Raw genomic sequence first — 19,353 nt, forward strand, 5'->3', positions numbered from 1 at the left:
TGGATGAAAATAAGCGAAACGCGGCCCTGCTGTGACACCCGGGCTACCAGCCTGCGTCAGTGTGAGACGGCCACACCAAAAAGTGTCCACCTGTCCATCCGTCTCCCACCCTGCTTCTCCAGCGCGCTGTCAGAAACTCCTGAACCTGGAGGCTTTCCCAGAAAGTAAACTGCGGGGGAACTCCACGGCTGATGGGACATCAGGATACAAATCCACACAACAGACGCGTTACAGATGCCTGTTCTCCATTCAGCATGTTATTAGGTTGTGAACCCAGTCAAACATGAAAAAACACGTACCGGCTCCACCAACACGGGGGCCGAGGGACAGACGTGACCGCGACACTCCTGCCCAGTGCGCCACTGAGCCACCACATCCTTCAAGTGTAATAGGAATGAACACATTTAAAATGGCAGACTGCACAAAGTCACAGTTAAAAAAGAATCGCGAGGGATCATCTTCAAAGACCCCTCTGCTGTTTGAATAAAGACAGACAGAATCGATGCACTTTCTCTCATGCGAAGCCTTTGAAAGAGGGCAAGCGTGATTCCAATAACAGGGGATTCAGCTCTCGACATTAATACGCAGCAATGTTAACACACGTGAGAGGGCTGACTTTAACTTTCTATCACTGTATATATAATGCAATGTCATTTTGTCCGCGATAGAATACCAAGCAGCAATTATAAACGGGACCGTGACTCAGTGTCCTTTACCTAGAACTTTGAGCTGTCTTCAAAGGGAATATGACGCATAATCCCCTGGACATTTCCAGCAGATGCATCAAACCCATTCTGTCGTAAAGAGTTGGCAAGCATACATAGGGCTGTGCTGTCATGGGCTTCTCTGCAGCACATCTTCATCAAAACCAAGTTTTCCTCCTGAAATTCCTTTGTAATAGCTTTTTTAAATTTCACTACGCATCCATCCGTAGTAACTGCTTACGTAATCAGGCTTTTGATGGAGTATACCCCAGACAGGATGAGGCATCCAAGACGCTTGAGTATTCCGGATCTCTCACATGCACATTCAGGCACTGAGGGTACTTTATGAATGCATTGAGGAGCTCACAGAAATGCAGAAGGAGCATGCAACCTCCAGACACACAGAAAGCTGGGCTGGATTCGATACCACAACCGCGACAGTGCAAAGGAACAATGACTGCCAGAGCAAACAAACCAATAGTGGCTGTTTTGTTATTTTGTGACAATCATGTTGTACGTACTAAGGTGTGCTGTTGCTTTGTAGGCGACAGTAACCACCATGTGATTGTGAAACCAGTTTATGCTGGAACTTTTCCACTATCCCCGTAGTCCTTCTGTTTTGTGTCATTTAGGTGGCAGCAGGAGTGTTGCTGGGATCTTAAGACGTCAGGCACTTAGATTAGAGACAGATCTGTCGGAGGGTTGGTCCACCTTGCCCCAATCCCTGCAAGTTTATGATGTTCATAAGATATCTTGCCTACCCTGCTGCCTGCAATGCCTCCACTACCTGTGGCGTCTTTCTGGCCTGCCCTCATTTGTCCCTGTGGTGTCTTTCTGGCCTGCCCTCCCTTGTCCCTGTGGCATCTTTCTGGCCTGCCCTCCCATGTCCCTGTGGCGTCTTCCCGGCCTGCCCTCCCATGTCCCTGTGGCGTCTTTCTGGCCTGCCCTCATTTGTCCCTGTGGCGTCTTCCCGGCCTGCCCTCCCATGTCCCTGTGGCATCTTTCTGGCCTGCCCTCCCATGTCCCTGTGGCGTCTTCCCGGCCTGCCCTCCCATGTCCCTGTGGCATCTTTCTGGCCTGCCCTCCCATGTCCCTGTGGCATCTTTCTAGCCTGCCCTCCCATGTCCCTGTGGCATCTTGCCGGCCTGCCCTCCCATGTCCATGTGGCATCTTTCTGGCCTGCCCTCCCATGTCCCTGTGGCATCTTTCTGGCCTGCCCTCCCATGTCCCTGTGGCATCTTGCCGGCCTGCCCTCCCATGTCCCTGTGACGTCTCTCCTTCCTTCCCTGCTGCTGTTTCACTGTTCATCCTGCCATCAGAAGCAGCACCAGCACCTGTCTGCCCTCCAGCACTGAGACTCAAATGTTAAAATTTGGACAAGGGAAATTAGGATTTTGTCATCTTGTTCATTTGACTTCCTCTGCCGGCCCCTGGAGGATGGGCTCCCCCTTTGAGTCTGGTTCCTCCCAAGTTTTCTTCCTTCTAGGGAATTTTTCTTTGCCACTGTTGCCCCTGGCTTGCTCATTGGGGGCTTTGGACAGGGGTAATGTGAAGTGCTTTGAGACGATATAACGATGTGAAAATGTGCTATACAAATACGATTAAATTGAATTTAATCATAGCATTACCAAGGTTCTGGGAAACGTAGCCCTGGATTGGCACTGTTGTGATGTATGGAATTCTCAGACTGAAAGCGTAGTTGTTAAAACATCCGAGCTAAACATATCAGTTGGGGTTCATTCAGATTCATTAGGGGCTTGAGGCCCGAATGCCCTAAACCTGTGACTCGTCGCTCTTTCATTTCTGGAATCAGGAGGGTGCCTACTGTCCCAAGAAGGAGGTAAAGGACACCTCAGTTGTCTGTTGATTCAGAGGCTTTCTCATGTATACATGGCTGCATTACATTGTTGACTGTTGAATGTAGAACTTCAAGCAGAGAAGCTGTGCATCCTTACCGGCCAACAAATGCAACCTAAAACTGTTTTTAAATGAATAAACGTGGCCTATACACTCACAGAAGACTAACATACTTCGATGTTAAATGAAAAAATACAGGGTTTGGAACGTGTCATCTATAGCGTGATTTTGCGTCGCCACACCTGCTCCTGCAAGCGTGCTGTGAAACTGTGCAGGAGACAGGGAGCCACCAGAGCTGGCCGGCTCAGTCCTTCCCATTTTGGTCGATGCCAGAATGCAGTCGTCAGTAACCCAGAGTCTGTGTAATGGGCTCTGGATAAGATGGGCTGCAGGAAATGTATAAAAAAACAACAAGGTGTTGCACTTGGCAGGCAATTTACTTAGATAGCAGTTCTTCATTTCCACGGGAGATGAAAGGGCCCTGCTCCATCATTCAAGGGCAGCGATACTGACCCCTCCACCCGCTGTCTACTGTAACAAGGAGCACAGCGCACAAGGTATTAACTGGCAAAAACAAATCCTAATAAATCATTTTCACCGTAATCGGGCAGCGTTTCAGGACAGCATGACGGAAAACCCGATCGATATCTACCTTCAGTATCTAACAGTTTCAGCACAATTTTGGGAGGAAGGAAGACCCGATCATTTAGCTGTGTCTTGACAAAAGGAATTATAGTTATCTCCTTCATTTGGGCCCTAGCGATGTAAGAAAAAGAGTGAGATTTGCCTGTGTGTGTGTGTGTGTGTGTGCATACTGGAGGTGTGAGCACACGGGTGTGAAATGGTAGCATCAAGGAGAACTGGCACGATGAGCTTTATAAAGCTCTGTAGATCACTAGACAGTACAGAACAGATTACAAGTGTGTATGGAGTCATTACTGAATGTCTATACTGGGGGGATTGCCCGATTAAATATCCCCTCATAGTTTTTGCAATAATGGCATTTTGTAATATTTATGTTATAAAATATCAGAGATGTGCGTGTGTCTGAATACAAGCCAAGAAATATGCAATCGATCCACATGAGCGATATTTGTGCAGCGTTTTGGTTTAAAACACTTGTTATAATCATTGGCTGAGATGGTTAAAAAAAACTAATTACCTAATGCATGACACAATAACCATTTGTCATTTTATTCTGTCTAAGTGTTTCGAACAATAAAGAATATTACGACAATAGACCAGAATTTCTACCCCATTTCTAGTCCAGGGTCAATTTTGTTAGTTCATACTAAAAATTGATTTTCTTTTCTGATGTTACTGGCAGAACTCTCTGTCACATTTATATTGGTGCTTGCGATTAAATTTCAAACAGTTTAGTTCTTATATTTATTAATCCGCTGTCATCTATGTTTATATACATTTTGTTAGCTTACATTTTAACCTGGTGATTTCTACATCACATTCTGGTTGCACATGCTGTGTGTACTTTCACTGTGGTACTAAGACATATGTATTTATGTAGCTTTGGAAAGACCCAAGGTCAGTACAGAAATCAGCCAAGATACTAGGCACACTGTCAAAACATTTAATGGCTTCCAAAAATGACACAGTTCAGAATTGCCAGAAGCTATAGTTCATGGATGAAATTTTTTGAGGCATTCTTTGAAGATCGGCATAGGATTTGGCCATAAATATTGACTAAATGGGCAGTTTACCACATAAATTACGCATCTGTAGTGCCGAGACCCAGAAAATTCCATAAATGGGTCAGGGTGTCAATTTAGTGTGTAAGAGAAATCTGGGAACAGATCGACAACATGGGCATTGAAGTCATTCAGGAAAAGAAACTTGACACGAATCCAGGTGACAAGTTCTGGCAAATTATGTCAAGCAGAAATTAACATAAAACGTCCAATTGTGCTATTCCTCACACAGTGACAGAATGTGTCGATACGTCTTTGGAGAATGACTTGGGCGCAAGTGCCTAGACGTGTCTGATTGACATACTTCTTGTTTATGCTGCAGAGCGTGATGGAAACATCAGTGGATCAGATAACCCTGCACAGACTTTCATTTTCCTGCCAGACAACCAAAGCAGGCCGGCACACAGTGCCCTATCCCTCAGCTACAATGAAAGCCTTTTATAATGAGTCAATGGACACTCTTAATCCATTAGTTGTGACAAACACTTCATATTTAGAATGGAGTTCCTCACTAACGTCACCTTAAACCCTTCAAGCACACAGAAAATCGTTCATAAATTATTAATATTGCTCCCCTCGGAAGCCATCAGAGCTGTCGTATTCTTCAATCAGTCTCAACGCTAAAGATGTCATAGGTTGTTTATTCTCTTCACAAATCTGTATATTTGGATACCTCCCCCCCCCCCTTCCCATTTACCTTTACTATAAAGATACCCTTGCCTGTGTGTGCAAGACAGTCCATTTATACATCCATCCATACATTTTTAAACATTTATCCTGGTCTGGGTTATGGGATAGGAGCGAGTCGCGAGTCTAGTACTTCTGCCCATTCTTGAACCAATACTATAATGGTCAGTGATGGGGCTACTATCTCTTCATCAATCAATCAATCAATCAATCAATCGATATCAATTTATTACACTTAGTCAATTTTTCCAATATCACCATTAAGCCACAAACATATACTGTTCATTACATACAATCCATAAGTGATAAGGGGAGCAGGAAGAAGAAAATTCTTGTATGTCCTGCCCCTTTCTCAATAATTATAAAGTAAATATATCCATCCATCCATTCATCCAGCCATCCATCCATCCAGGGTTGCAGGGGGTCCGGAGACTACCCTGGAGGCTATGGGTGCAAGGTTGGGGTTACTAAAATCACACATAGCAATTTTAATGGCAGGTAGGGGAGGGGCCATCCTTAGCAGTGTTTCCTCCCACAATTCAATGGCATGTTGTTGAGTTTGTGGGTTGAAACATTGAGCATATACCCGCAGCCTGTAGACACTGTTCCGCTAAGGATTACAACGGTGACGACACGTGGTCTAAGTGCCTTTGAAGACGGTGAGATTGTTGGTACCAGATGTGTTGGCTTCAGCAACTCGGAGACATCCGTTTTCAAGCATTATGGTATCCATAGTTTACTGAGAATAATGTGATGAGCAAGAAAAAAAATATTCAGTCAGTTCAGCTCTGTAGCTAAAAGCACCTGGTTAATGAGGGCGGTCAGAGGAGAATGAGCAGACTCGTTAAAGCTAACAGGAAGGGCACGGGTGCAAAAATAACAGCTCTGGACAAGAGCTCTGCGCAGAAAAGCCTCCCAGAACACATGTATCCTTGAAGCAGCTCTGGAGGCACAAGTCGGTTCCACTGGGTACTAGTCAGATGTACTTATATATGAGATTTTTATATTCTGTCTTACGGGTCCATAGGAAGGTAAATAAACTGATTAATGTTCCTTGAAGACTATAATATGTTTCAGTATTAAACACAATTAATAAAATTGAAATTTCACGATCCACTTTCATTTTCTCTCCGCAAACAGTATCTTATGCAAGCCTCTCATTAGGTTGCATATGTCCCCAAAAAAGCTGTACTTTCATGCTGTTAAAATCTGGCAAACAGCTGACCTCAATAAACGCTTCTCCATTTGCGTTCCCTGGATGGCGGGCTTGCTGATATCAAGGATCTAGCAGCTTGTGTAAAGTAATAATAAGAGCACTGGAAAGATTTATCCGTAAGTTGGCAGTAAACATGCCTTCCTGGCCTGCGTTCAATGGCCATCATCAAATGAAGGAGCTAAGATAGGCTTGTGTTAGTGGCAGGAAACGCACCCACTGGACTTTGATTGGATGAGACAATAATAATTTGAAATCTCCCACCCAATTAGAGAAAAGCATTACCAAGGAACTGAATGGCCAAAGCTACGAATGCTTGGACCAGATTACAATGGAATCGAATGTAGCAGGACTTCCAGCTTCCGCAGCTAGGTGTGAAAAGGCAGGTTTAACATGCTCTCAACACGGATATTCTTAGACTAAATATTCTTACACATCTTCAAAGTAATAATGCAGGGCAGTGATAAGTTTTAGGGAAAACAGTTTGGAGAAAATACAGTCTGGGCACTTTCGGGTTCTCATTTTTCCCGTGGGCATCTCACAACAAAATCTCATAAACTTAGCATTTATAATTCAAGACATTTAAATTCCCGGGCCATTGTTTCATATCTCACCAGGGCTTCTAGACTGTTTGCAGAACCGCAGCTCTTTTCACCCATTTTAAACTGTCCTGGGTTCACCATGTTCTCTGAGGCCTTTTGTCAAAGGAGGTTAATGAATAACATAAATACTTAATGCTGAGACGACAATAAGCATTAGAGATGTCTATCAGCGCATTGAACAAAATAATACGTAACCTTAGACACTGTCACATCCAGCTACTTTGTTATTTAATATAATTCAAGTTCATTTTCATCCAGCAAGAACGAAACATAACAGTAAATATTGTCAGTGGCATAACCCAGATAGATGTGGCCTCATTTCAACTTCAATTTAAGAGGAGACTAGGAGGTTCTAAGGGCCGAATCTTCTTTCTGAAGCGTTGGAGGACATGTGGACCAAGATCAAAGGCGTTCCTGACCTTTCATCCCTGACCTTTTGCTCTCTGGTCTGTGAGAGCTTTAGATGTGAACTGCAGGTGTCTCCCCAGCCTTGGATTACGCGAGTCACTCAAGTTAAATGGGATTTCTATTGCTGCCTTTTGTTTACATTAATTTACTTTATTTGATCGGAACAACGCAGAATAAGATTGATACACTGTAACAGTAACTAACCAACACATTTACAGGGTGATTATTGCTTAATGTAATTGTCAACATCTGTCAGCCATATTTTATCTTAAAAAATTCACACAACAGGGGAACAGCTTATTCTCAGAATAAGCTCAATATATGCGATATATTGACACTTATTAAACACATCCACTGAGTATTTGTTAATAAATAGGTTATGAATTGTTACATACAGTACATGTAAAGGTGTGCATTTGTGTGTGCCCTTAAAAGGTCTAGTCTCCTGTCTCCCGTGTGCTTTATCTGGCCTCAGACAGGCTCCTGGATAAGCGGGTAGAGGATGGATGGATGGATGGATGGATAAATGGAGAAATTATAATAAATAAGATGTAGATATAAAGGTTTTCCATATTCAGTCAAATGGCAGGTAATATTTGTTTTGTTTCCTGTGCAGGTGACTTACATTCGCTGATCCCTTTCACGAAGAAAGCAGCTTGACCTAAATACGTTCCACACGTTTCCTGCTGTGGTTCCCATTTTGCAATACCACATATATTTAGATTGATCCCCAGCCCCCCACCCCCATTTTGCTGTCTTTTAACGATTTTTTCCAAAAACTGCTGGGGCAAGGTTATTTTTTAACCGAGGCTGTGGTGACAATATGCTTTGTCCCTACAGAGCAGCACTGTAAATGACAGTCCAACCCCACGGAGAAGCCCACACCTCCCACTGAAGCTCTAAGGGGAAAATGGCCTTGTAGGAATATTAATTAAACTTACTTTGATACAAAGAATGAATTGGCATGGGTGTGCACTTAAAAGGCCCAAAAATGGATATTACCAAAAAGAAAATCATCATTTGTTACCTGCTCATCCTTTGTTACCAGCCTCAATTGTGACAGTTTATTTTATTTGAATACAGTTATCCAGATGTTTGGGTTTGGACCCTATTCCTGCTGCCTGACCCGAAGGGATCTAGCTTAGTCTGTGTTCCTAACCCTCATGCCTCCCCCTATCCATTTCCAGACAATCATTTAAAAAATATTTTTAAATCTCCCAGAATTATCCACTACTGACAAAACATCAACAGCATGATATCCCCAGCAGTTTACCTCACCGCCTGCTAATAATTAATTTATTCATTGCCTCCGATCTCCTGCCAGATCTGACAGGACATGCACAGTTCAGGCCAACATCTTTCTACGGTGACAATACATATTTAAAAGCACTTATGTAAATTAAATCAGAGAGCACGAACTGGATCTCTGCCTCGGAGTCAAACGAGGTCTCCCCTCTGCACAGATATACATTAATAAGGCCGTTTTCAACATGGCTGGTTGCACATTTCCGGCAGATCGTTTCATTAACTATTGAAGTCTCCGTGCTTCTCTGCTGAATTCTTTTTTCTTATCCTCAAGTGCATTTAAATTCAGAGAGAAAAACAGCAAAGGGAAAAGCTACACTGACAATACTGATGATTGTGATATTATCTGACGATGATTTAAAAAGATAACCTCAGCATTTCATCGGTCTGTGGAAAGATACGACATGCATATATAACGACGGCGGTAAACTCTTTGTTTTGGGAAAAAAACACACTGCTGTCGCACATTGACTGTCAGCTTGTTTCCTGAAACGCTGTAGATGTTTCTTTTCCTTGTCAAAACTGTAAGCACTGGACCGGACACCGATCCACTGGGCGTGATAAATGCTTCACATCATCTTAACACGGTGATGTCAGCACCTCCTTAGAGAGACCGCATTTAGACACCCCAGCAGAAGGAAAAAGGGGGGGGGGGTTCAATTAAAATGTGACTAAATGCCAGCCTCATTCTTGTATCCGTCAGAGCAAGATAAACCTCTTGGATTCGCTAATCCAGCTGTGAACACAGACCCGTCGTGGATGATTCTTCGATACACTTCTGCAGAATTTTTCCAGCCGAAACGATGCCATTCGCCTGTCATCTTATGGGTGTTGGTTTGTTAAATATTTAATACAGATATTTGTTTAATATTTGAACTCAGTGCATTAGGCAAACAGCCTGGTTACGGGAACAGGAACAGACGAAGCATCTGTATAAGTGCTGCATCTACAGTGATGCAGAGAGGCAAGAAAACTCCACCCCCCCCCTAACACACCCCCCACATAATCTCACTACCTCCCTGTGTGAACTTCACAAGGCATTAACAGTCAGTAATGGCAGCTGCAGTAGTTAGGCCGGGCGGCTTTGAAGAGCTTTAGAAGTGGCTGCTCTCGCCATTTGGCAAGCTCGAAATCTGCATGCTAGATCAGGCGGTCCATGCCCGCCGAACGGAACGTGGCCGATGGCGCGACCCCCCGCAACATAGGGGCTAGCGGACGCGCGGAGGTTAAAGACTACCTCCAAAGTGAAAACGAAGGGCCGAATGCTGATGGATGACCTTCATTTCATGCTGCTCTCAGTGGTGGACGTCGGGTGTTTTAAGTGTGCTTTGATTTACGGGGCGGCCATGTGGCTTAGTTGTACTGCGGTTTTAATTCGGAGTGGGAGGTATTGATCCAAAGGGGGAAAAAATCAGTGCATTTGCTTTAATATTACCTCTTAAAGCTGAAGGACACACCTCCCGCAATCGACCATGTGGGCCCGCATTGGAACCGCACCAACGTCGAAAGGCGACGCAGTTCAGGGTAGTGATACATTACACACATCCAGAGTGTTTTAGGTCCTGGCAGATACACGCTGCTGGCTAGCATCCATCTTTTTGAGCACCCAGGACAGACAAACAAAGAAACAAAGAAGGACGTGAAGGGCTTCGCTGCAGAGCGCAGCAGATTTGCAGTTGGTGGCGGAGGTGCCACATTTAGCATCTATCTGATGGAGCGGAATCTCTTATGTGGTTCGTTTTCACATGTCTATTGGGATCTCTAATTAGTCGCATTAAGTAATCTTAAATTCTGGTGGCTTAAAAAAGAAAATTAGCTTTGATTAAAAGGAGCCGCACGTCATGGGTATCCCCCGTAGGTTGAAGTTCCCCTTTGCTGTCCAAAGATGCTGTCCGGCCCAGCGGCACATGCCCTCCCAAGGCCGTCATTTTACATAAAACTCCCACAGATACTCTCGCTAGTTTCATATGCTACAAATGTAATTATGAGCTGCCTGTCACGGGGGTGGTAGGCGCAGACGCATCGCAAACAATGAAGAGCTGAGATTTTCTGTATGGTTCGTCTTTCCAGAAGAAGATTCTGGCTAATTTACGGGTAGCAGGTGCGAAGCAGAAATAGCTATTAATGTCGCGCAGACGGACGACTTTTTGTGACGTCGGGTCGGATTCAGGGGACTTACGAAACGCAGATGCTAAATTAGTTGTACACGGCTATTGTACTTGTGTAGTATTGATTCAGTAAGCCGACCGGACAAGCCTCGTGAATCAAGCTCTCCCCCAGAAGACACAGTATGGGCATAAAAATGCCGATTTATCACGTTTCCTGCGCATCTGTTGGTTAGTAAACTGGTATGTTTACACTCTTTATGCTGCAATATGCCGAGTTTCGGCATTTTGTTGAAACATTCTTAGTTGTCCCAGTTTGCAGGATTTAGTTGTATTTAGTAAGAAAGTAGCAAAACAACACTGTACTTAGCTTCAGTATCATCCACAGCGTCCTACAGGAAAGCAGATCGCCCTGCTTTACAACTACGCTGACCATTGTCCATTTATGTATCCAGTAGCTAAATCGATCAGGCATTGATTTTAACACTGCATTGCCTATTAGTAATGCCTTTAGGATTCATATAATTCACAGGGTTTACACCGGAGTCTGTTGCCCTGATAGTACCGTAACTGGCATCTTGAGAAGCATTGTCTGTATTTTGTTTGACTTGCCCTATCACGTTGCACAAGACTTCAAACTGAAATCCAAAGGCAGTCACAACAAGGGCTAACGGCTGCCCGCTGCCAGGTCTGTGTACAAAGTCCCCGCCTGAACCGGCCCCATTTCCGCTGCTGAATGGATGCACCCATTACAGTGTCATCAGACAAGGCTCAGGGATTTGACAGGCGTCGTTACTCAGCGGCAGTGGGGCCTGTGACACGCAGGCGGCAAAGACGAAAAGGAAGGGTGACTGACGGTGAAAGGCGTGATGACGTCATCGCCCCCCTGTCAAGGCTGCCGCCGAACAGTTTGGGAGTTTGCGGAGGTGCACGGCGGGGGGGCGCATTACCAGACGCGTGTATCGGTGCGGATATGTACACTCTGATAGAAAAATTTCTTGCTGACAGGCTGCTACTCAAATTCTCCCAGGAGCCGCTGCATGCGGACACAATTATCCACATCTCGATTAGGTTCCTCCAGAGGAACGGGAGGGGGGGGGCCGTGTTGCATCCATCAGAACAAGTTCCGGTGAAAAAACATGCGGCCGTCCTTTTTTGCCTCGAGTCGAATTTTGTTACATGTGCAAAGCGTGACTGATTAATCAGAATATTCCCCATCTCATTACTCTGAAAAACATCTGCAGACAAAAAAAGGAATTTTGCCTCAACATTTCACTGCAAAATTCAAGTGAATTTCCTTGTCTGTGAGTGTGAGAGTGTGAGTGTCTCGCAAACACTGTAAGAGGGTAACCAGCATGAAACACAAGGTTCATTCACGGAAATATAAACAAAAATAACGACATGCATGACATAAGCCCGGCAGCACAGAGTGGACTGCTGCTCGTTCCACACTCACTTCTGTGAAATGCAGCAGCACATTCGTTTGCCCAGCTATCTAATCTACAGACCGACAGCCATTCCATCCCCCCCCCCCCCCCCCCCCACAGATGTGCAAAAGTATTTACCGCCTAAACAAAACCCAGTGGGTCTCGGAAATGGCTTCGAGTGGAGCAGATCTGTCTCAAACTGCACGGACGGCTTGGTTAATTAAAAGGTCTGCTTGCGTGGTGCATGATCCACAGTCCTGTGCTGATGTCTCACTGAGCTCAAACACAGACACTTTCCCAGGTCTGCCACTTGCAGCGACATGGCTGAAGGCAGACAAAGACGCACATTCACCTCCTTGCCCCCCAGTTCTCCTAACGGCGTCCATTTCAGCCTGCTCCTCCTGCCCTCCCGCATGCACACGCACCGGGGCTCTCGGCGCCGTACCTCTCTCTCGCCTCTGCCTCCGAGGGCTCCCCCGGGCAGCTGCCCTCCTCCCCCTGGCCGCCGCCGGCATCCTCCGTCCGGGCGCCCTCTGGCGCGCCGCTCACAGGCTGCTCCTCGCTGGGCGGCAGGTGTTGGATGAAGCTCTGCTGGGGCCATGATTGGCTGCCGGGTCTGGCGTAGACGGGTGTGGGGCCCGGGGTCGGGGCCAGGATGCTGTGCACGGGGCTACTGCCTTTGCGGAGGCCGCCTCGCTCCCGCGAGTGGCTCTTCAGCCGACTGGGTGTCGGGCTTCCCCGGTGGTCCAGGCCCTCCTGCTGAATGTACCCCCCACTGCCGGCCGATCCCTGGGTCGAGTGGCTGAACCAGCGCCAGCGGAGGCGGAGGATCTGCTTCACATCGAACTCCTTCTTCCCCGACACCGACATCCCCACAGCCGCTTTTTTATAAAAGCAATGAAAAGTGGAACCTCAAAAAAAGAAGTAAAAAACAACGAAGGAGGCAAGGTGCCTATATTTGTCACCTTCCTGCTCTCTCCCCCTCGCTCTCCCCGCCTGTCTGTGCTGCTCTCTCTGCAGAGGAGAAACAGACACTCTCAGATGCTCTCCTGTGCTTTGGGGCTGCTCTCCACACGGTTCTCCTCTCCTGCTCTATCAGTTTCTCCTAGAGCTCATTTACTGCACATGCATGGAACTCTCTCTCTCTCTCTCTCCCTCTCTCCCTCTCTCTCGCTCTCCCTCTCTCACACTCCAGCTCCCTCGCTCTCCTGCACTCATACGATGGTAAATGCGGGAGAGAGGAATGATCTCGGAATGGTTTTCCGCTGGCCAAGGATCCTGAGCGGCTCCAACCTGGGGAGGCGGGGAATACTGACAGGATGATGAGGTCAGACCTTAAATGACTAAATCAGCTTAGCAAACGGAAGCCAGTGACCAGTGGCACTTTCTGCGCTGAGATGCTGGGTCTTCTTGCTTTCTCTCTCTCTCTCTCTCTCTCTCTGTCTTGCTGACATACATGCACAGCCCCCCATCCCAAGACACACACACACACACACACACACACACAAACACACACACACATCTGCCTACACAGACTTCCCGGCACTGTCCCTGTCAGCTGGGCCCCCAGGGGGAAGAGCAGGGGGCTCAGAGAGTCTATGCAGGAAAATAATCAGCATGTTAAGGCCCCCAAACCTTGGTGACAACCAGCATATTAACAAACCCCCCAGGGAAGAGGCCAACTATATTGCCGATCACACTTTTGCGAAGTGTCTTTTAATGTATGAATTAGGTCCCCTTTAAACCATCCCCTTTGATAATTTGAAAACACAAACACAATTTGATGGTTCAGTGGCTTCACTTGCTTATGTCTTTCTGTAGGTTTTATGTAGTTACAGGTTCATGTATATGTCCACAATATTTATATCTCCCTGATTATGCGTATCAGCGAATGGAGCTCCATGCCTGTATAATATTATGACAGGAACTATACGAACTATATAGCATTAACATAAAAGCTTAATGTCCGTGGCAGAAACACAAAAGCAGGATGTGACTATGCTACACAATGTTAAACCCATGTGACTGTATGAGAGCATGAGGTATATATTTCAAAAAATTACATCCCAGGCTTTTTGGACCCATGAAGAGTGATTTCTTTGGTTTATTAATGCGTAAGATATTAAAATGTTCATCAAGTGAAAGCTGTGCTGATATGACGAGGGGCATTACAGCCACGTCTGGGATGTCGTCGTCTTCAGTTTAATGGCCCTCTGGGTTGGATGCAGAGTCACTCAGAGGCCACTTCCCATCAAGCCAGTGGATTTCTCCATTGACAAATTTCATGTCACATACTATCCTGTGTTAAATGTTTTTTTCCCCCCTCAGCTAAATTCCCTGTGTTCTCATAAGTCAAACAAACTCTTTACCCTGTCTTGCTTGTTCCCGGATAGCTTTCTATCTGAATTTGCAGCTTCTCGTGTTAAGTTCACTACATTCAGGCTCCTGTGTCGTCACAAAAATCACACTTTATAATGCACAGACTGGTCCTCAGATATCACTACAGGTAGATAATACATAAATCAAAAAATCATACAAGTTAACTATGCAAGACCTGCAATTGCATTGTAGGCCAGGCATTATACTGAACACTCTGATTTTAATACTCATTCATATAGTATTCATCAGTATAAGTAATTCTGCTTGCTGAATTCTGTTTGACAGAATGTCACAAATTTTCCATAAATTGCAAAAAAAAATAAACAAAAAACAAAGAAATGACAGACAGAGCTAGGGATGACGGGGGAATTGAAAATATTTAGGACATAAATATGCATTATTTGTTAATAAAATACACAAGTTAATCCTCTGACAAGGGACCTAAAAAATCATTGTTATTATGAAGAACCTTTTAGCTTTCATTAGATAGCTAGCACACTAAACTCCAAGCCTCTTGTAGTTTATATCGAAACATGTTATATATAGTCTGATAAGTAGCTGACATGTTTTGGAGTTTCAGATGTAGCAAACAACACTCATCCTAGATAGACACAGAATTAAACTATTATGCTTATACATGCAATAGTCATCGAGTGTAACAATATAAAAGGCTTGAGGAGTGAGGGCAGTTTTTTGAAAATATGGGATGTCTATAAATAGAGGAAGGACTTTCAATTCAGCATTTTCTCTTGAGTTTGGCGTCCTTTTTGACCTTAACGGTAGGTCTCCTTGTAATAGACTGATGATGATTGGGCTTGGGGTACCATCTGTCAATCTGGGATGACATCGAATATTTATGAATTACGTTACCATGTACCCACAATCCTGCATCTTCTAGCTAGCTGTTCAGCTAGACCTTAAACAAAACCTTTTTGTGGCATTTAGCGACGACATGGACAAACACATTTGCAAACAATACACAAAAAAAACACCAGGATTGTCGAGGAATTTCACGTGAAGATGAAAGTGTTTTGGTTTTACTGTGGATATTATAGTCGGTCAATTCATGGACTACTGTATGGAGCATTATTGCAAAAGCTGGAATGTTCTAGAGCAGTCAACCTTGGAACTCTTCTGCATAGGAATACATTTATGCAAATCATATGCTTTTTATGCATTTTACTAGGACTTTGAAAAAATCAATTTATTTGTTATTAAGTCAGTAGTGGCGACCCTGCATTGATTGGTTAAAAATGTTGATTGGTCACATGCTGCCTAGTGATGGGTGTTATGACAAGGTCTCCAAGCGTGACATGCTGAGGGCAAACGCGTGTCACCCGCCTTCACGGGCTCATTGATATTCCTCTGCGGTGGGGAAAACAGAGGCTGCAGCTGCTCCGGGGAGGACACGGGCGGAGACGGTGCAGATAAGGCCGACCTCCTTCTCAAAGAGCCCCATCTCCACAGAGACGTGATTCCAGGCTGGATCCAAACCAGCAGGAAATCCAAATCGAGGGTTTGGTGGTGTAAACAGGAAGTGGGGGGGGGGGGGGTGGGGGTGCACTGGAACCCATGCTCCCAGTGGCCCGGATTGCAAATCATATCAGTTTCTCGAACATCAGCAAACTGTGTTGAGTTTCTCACACCACTGGGTAAAACCACACAGCTCAGACCTGACCAGTTATGCCGCGTTTAATCACGTAAAGCCCATTTGTAAGATAATCTACGCTGGATTTCATCTGCGGTGCGATTCGCCGTCTTCCTCATACTTTAGCTTGCACTGTCACCCAGGGGATTAACGTCGATCCGCTCTGCAGCGAGAAGCTGCACTTTCTGACCGTGACCCTGTGATTACGGGCATAGAGGGGAACCCGAATAGACCCCGGAAGATGCAGACCCCTCGCTGTACTTAATGGATTCGCGATTCCTCCACCAACCATACAGGCGATGATTTATTCATGAGGTGCTCCTTCAGTTCTACCGCGGAACCTGGGAATTCAGTCGCTGCGTTCTGGGAATCGCACGGAGATTCTTCGCTGTCGACCTATCAGGCCTACGTGGCTGGATGTTGCAGCCTTGCCTTTTCAGAATAATTATACTTCATACCATATTTAAGATGAATTTTTAAAGGAGTATACGTAAAAAGAATCAATGCTCTAGGTGACAAAAATCGAAAACGTAAGATGTAATTGCATTCCAGTTATGATCATATGGCCTGAATGGTCATAGCTGTTGGTTGCCGTCTGACAAAGGATTCTGATGAATAATAGCCCCACAGATGTCCATTATTATTGTGTCTGTCACATTCCTTTAGCAGTCTGTCTATTGTTTGTTTTTACTGTAATTATGGACCCCAGAATATCCATATGAGGCATTTTATGGTCTGAGGAGATAATTTTTCAAAAGGGACATTTCATCCTGGTATGGGGAGGACCTGTGCCCAGGATCAAGGGACAATTCATCCTCTTTTTTTTGTGCTTCCCTCATGCTTCCTGCTGATACCCATTTCTCATGTGATTTATGTAGCAAAGATGTATTTACTTCCATTTCCTACCTTTGACTATTGACTCGATTCAAATCTCAGAGCGGATTTCGGCAGCTCTGACAGGGGGCTTAGACGCCATGTGATAAATATTTTTCTTCCCCTGCAAAAAAGGAAGACCCCCTAGTGAGAGGGACACGGTTCCTTCTTCTCAAGAATCATGTGGTTAAAATATTCCTGGAAAGAGTGTTAACTGCCCTCTGACTTTTGCAAACTGCTGGGATAGGCAGGAATTTGTGAATGAAAGCAGAAGGACAATGGGCAGAGGACAGACAAGCACTTTGGACTCCCAGAGGAAGCATAACAATTGGGAAAACAATGATCTCAAAACAGGGCAGAAATCAAGTGCCTTTCTGTAACAGCATCCAAAGTCAACAGTGACATCCTGGAGCTGGATGTCAGAGGTTTGCAGCATCCCAAGCTTGTTCAGCAGCTGAACATCAAGTCACTAGTGTTTCTCAAAAATCTGGCTGCACCCCCCCCCCCCCCCCCCCCGGGCTCTGACCACCCACACCTGACTTCCATTTCCAGCTGCAGCAACGTTTGACAAAATCGTTCCGAGAAGCTCCACAGCCATGGAACCTACACACCCGGCAAGTTCTACACGCTACGGGTGGACATGGTGCGCTCATAGCGTTCTGAAGACCAGGCCCGAGACACCAGAAGAAGACTTGGATTCCTGGTGACAAAAACTCTGGTGATGAAACCATAGTCACCTTCGAATTTGCCACGTTTGACAGGACTAACAAACAAACAAACATCTCCTTCAGGAAGCCTGTCAGGTTCTCCCTTACATTCGCGATTGCAGAAATAAGGAAAATGGTTACTAACTGGGCTGCTACCAATTGGGCTTTGAATACACCAGCTGACGCCTGCAGTTGACGCGCCCCACTGCAATATCTGTCTGTTGGCATCTAAGGCCACATACAGCCAGTAATCTATGCATGCACCCCCCCGCCGACCAGTGCTGGCAGGCAGTGAAGGGAGAGTCTCACTCTACATGGTTTTTATTCACAGTAATTCTGGAGTTCGGTAAATCTGAGCGAGGCGGGAAAGCGACTGGCACCAATGCTGTGTTTTGAGGGGGAAGAGTGCAAACAGAACATATGTCTGAGGCACCGACACGCGAAAGCGGCACGGTTAATTAGCGCTAATCAGTCTGTTCCCAGATCCAAGGAAAATGAGAGACAGAAACTGGGGGTAAGTGTGATCCAGACATAAAGCTGCACATCCGACGCGTTCACAATACTGACCTCAGCATCTGCATAATAAACACTTCTTAAATATGCTCGTTCTTTCAACTGAGAGAGCAAGTATACAGTAATTATATTCGAGTCTATTTACAGAGGGCGAAATTGCTTTTCCGCACCCCTAAATGATGCAAAAAATACAATGGAATGAGTAAGCGGCCCGAAGGCCTCGCAAGGCACTTTGCATTTCTGCATCCTGCAGTTCTGCACTTTGCACATTTACACGCCAGACTGTTCACTTAACTAGATCAGGGTAAGTCTCTTTATTGGGGGCATGAAAGGGACGGTGCCACTCAACAGCATATATTTAAGTGTGGATGCAGGGGGGGCATATTCCTACCAATATTGTGGGAGTACCGCATGCTTGAGGGGTGAGGGGTTGATCTGGTCTCTGCCAATGTTGAAACCAAACCGACGCCCTTGCTACCACTGTAGAGATGCCACCTGGGGCCCGGATGGTGATGCCAGGCATCGTTGCTGTTTGGCAAAGTATACACACAGTATAATTCATCAGTAAACGTGGACTATAAGGCATGTAGGATAGACCCTATGAGGCTGGTATTCCTACACGGATAGGGCAGGATTCCATTGGGGAAGATTCCTGGGAGGAATCAGTCACGGCGACGGATGTAGGGAAAACCAAAAAAACCACAGAACAGCTTCAGACTGAGGACAGAATGGCTCTTGTGGGATCCAGAGGACAGGTAAAAAAATTCAACAAAACCAAAGAGAAATCATTTGTCTTTTTCTGACAGCACCCAAAATCAGCCCCCAGATATCAGAACGTTACGATGTCTCAGCCTTGTTCAGCAGCTGAATGTGAAGTCACTGCAGTGTCTCCAAGCCTGGCTACACATCCTTCATTTGATGTGGCCCACGCACTGCACATCTTTTTTCCACTCCGGCTGATCTCCTCTAAGATCCAACAAAATCTTTTTACGAAGCTCTGCGGCCTTGGAAACACCTGTACACCTTTGATTCTGGGTAGCGAGCATTAAAAAAAACACAAGGGACTGATTGGTTGATTGACGATAGATTGATTGATTTGAATGAACGACTCACTGAATTACTGAATGACTGATTAAACCAGGCTTGTGCTGGCAATAGTATCTTTAGTAAAAAGAGAGAAGAAAACATGGAAACCTTCCTAAATAAAATCAATATATTT

The 19,353-nt window shown here is 45.4% G+C and overlaps 1 protein-coding gene across 6 annotated transcripts in view; it reads right to left on the bottom strand.

Annotated features, from left to right (window-relative positions):
* The window catches only part of klhl4 (kelch-like family member 4), an 80,696-nt gene that overhangs the window by 33,176 nt on the left and 28,167 nt on the right, over positions 1–19,353 (bottom strand). For 3 of the 6 annotated variants that reach the window (XM_049027427.1, XM_049027424.1, XM_049027423.1), the window contains one exon: positions 12,460–12,895. The exons of the other annotated variants lie outside the window; for them this stretch is intronic. In XM_049027427.1, coding sequence (XP_048883384.1) covers positions 12,460–12,884 — 425 coding nt within the window. In that variant the 5' untranslated portion in view covers positions 12,885–12,895. The remainder of the gene's footprint in view (positions 1–12,459; positions 12,896–19,353) is intronic. 6 annotated transcript variants of the gene reach the window in all.

This window comes from Brienomyrus brachyistius, chromosome 10, assembly GCF_023856365.1.
Source record: "Brienomyrus brachyistius isolate T26 chromosome 10, BBRACH_0.4, whole genome shotgun sequence".
Lineage (NCBI taxonomy): Eukaryota > Metazoa > Chordata > Actinopteri > Osteoglossiformes > Mormyridae > Brienomyrus > Brienomyrus brachyistius.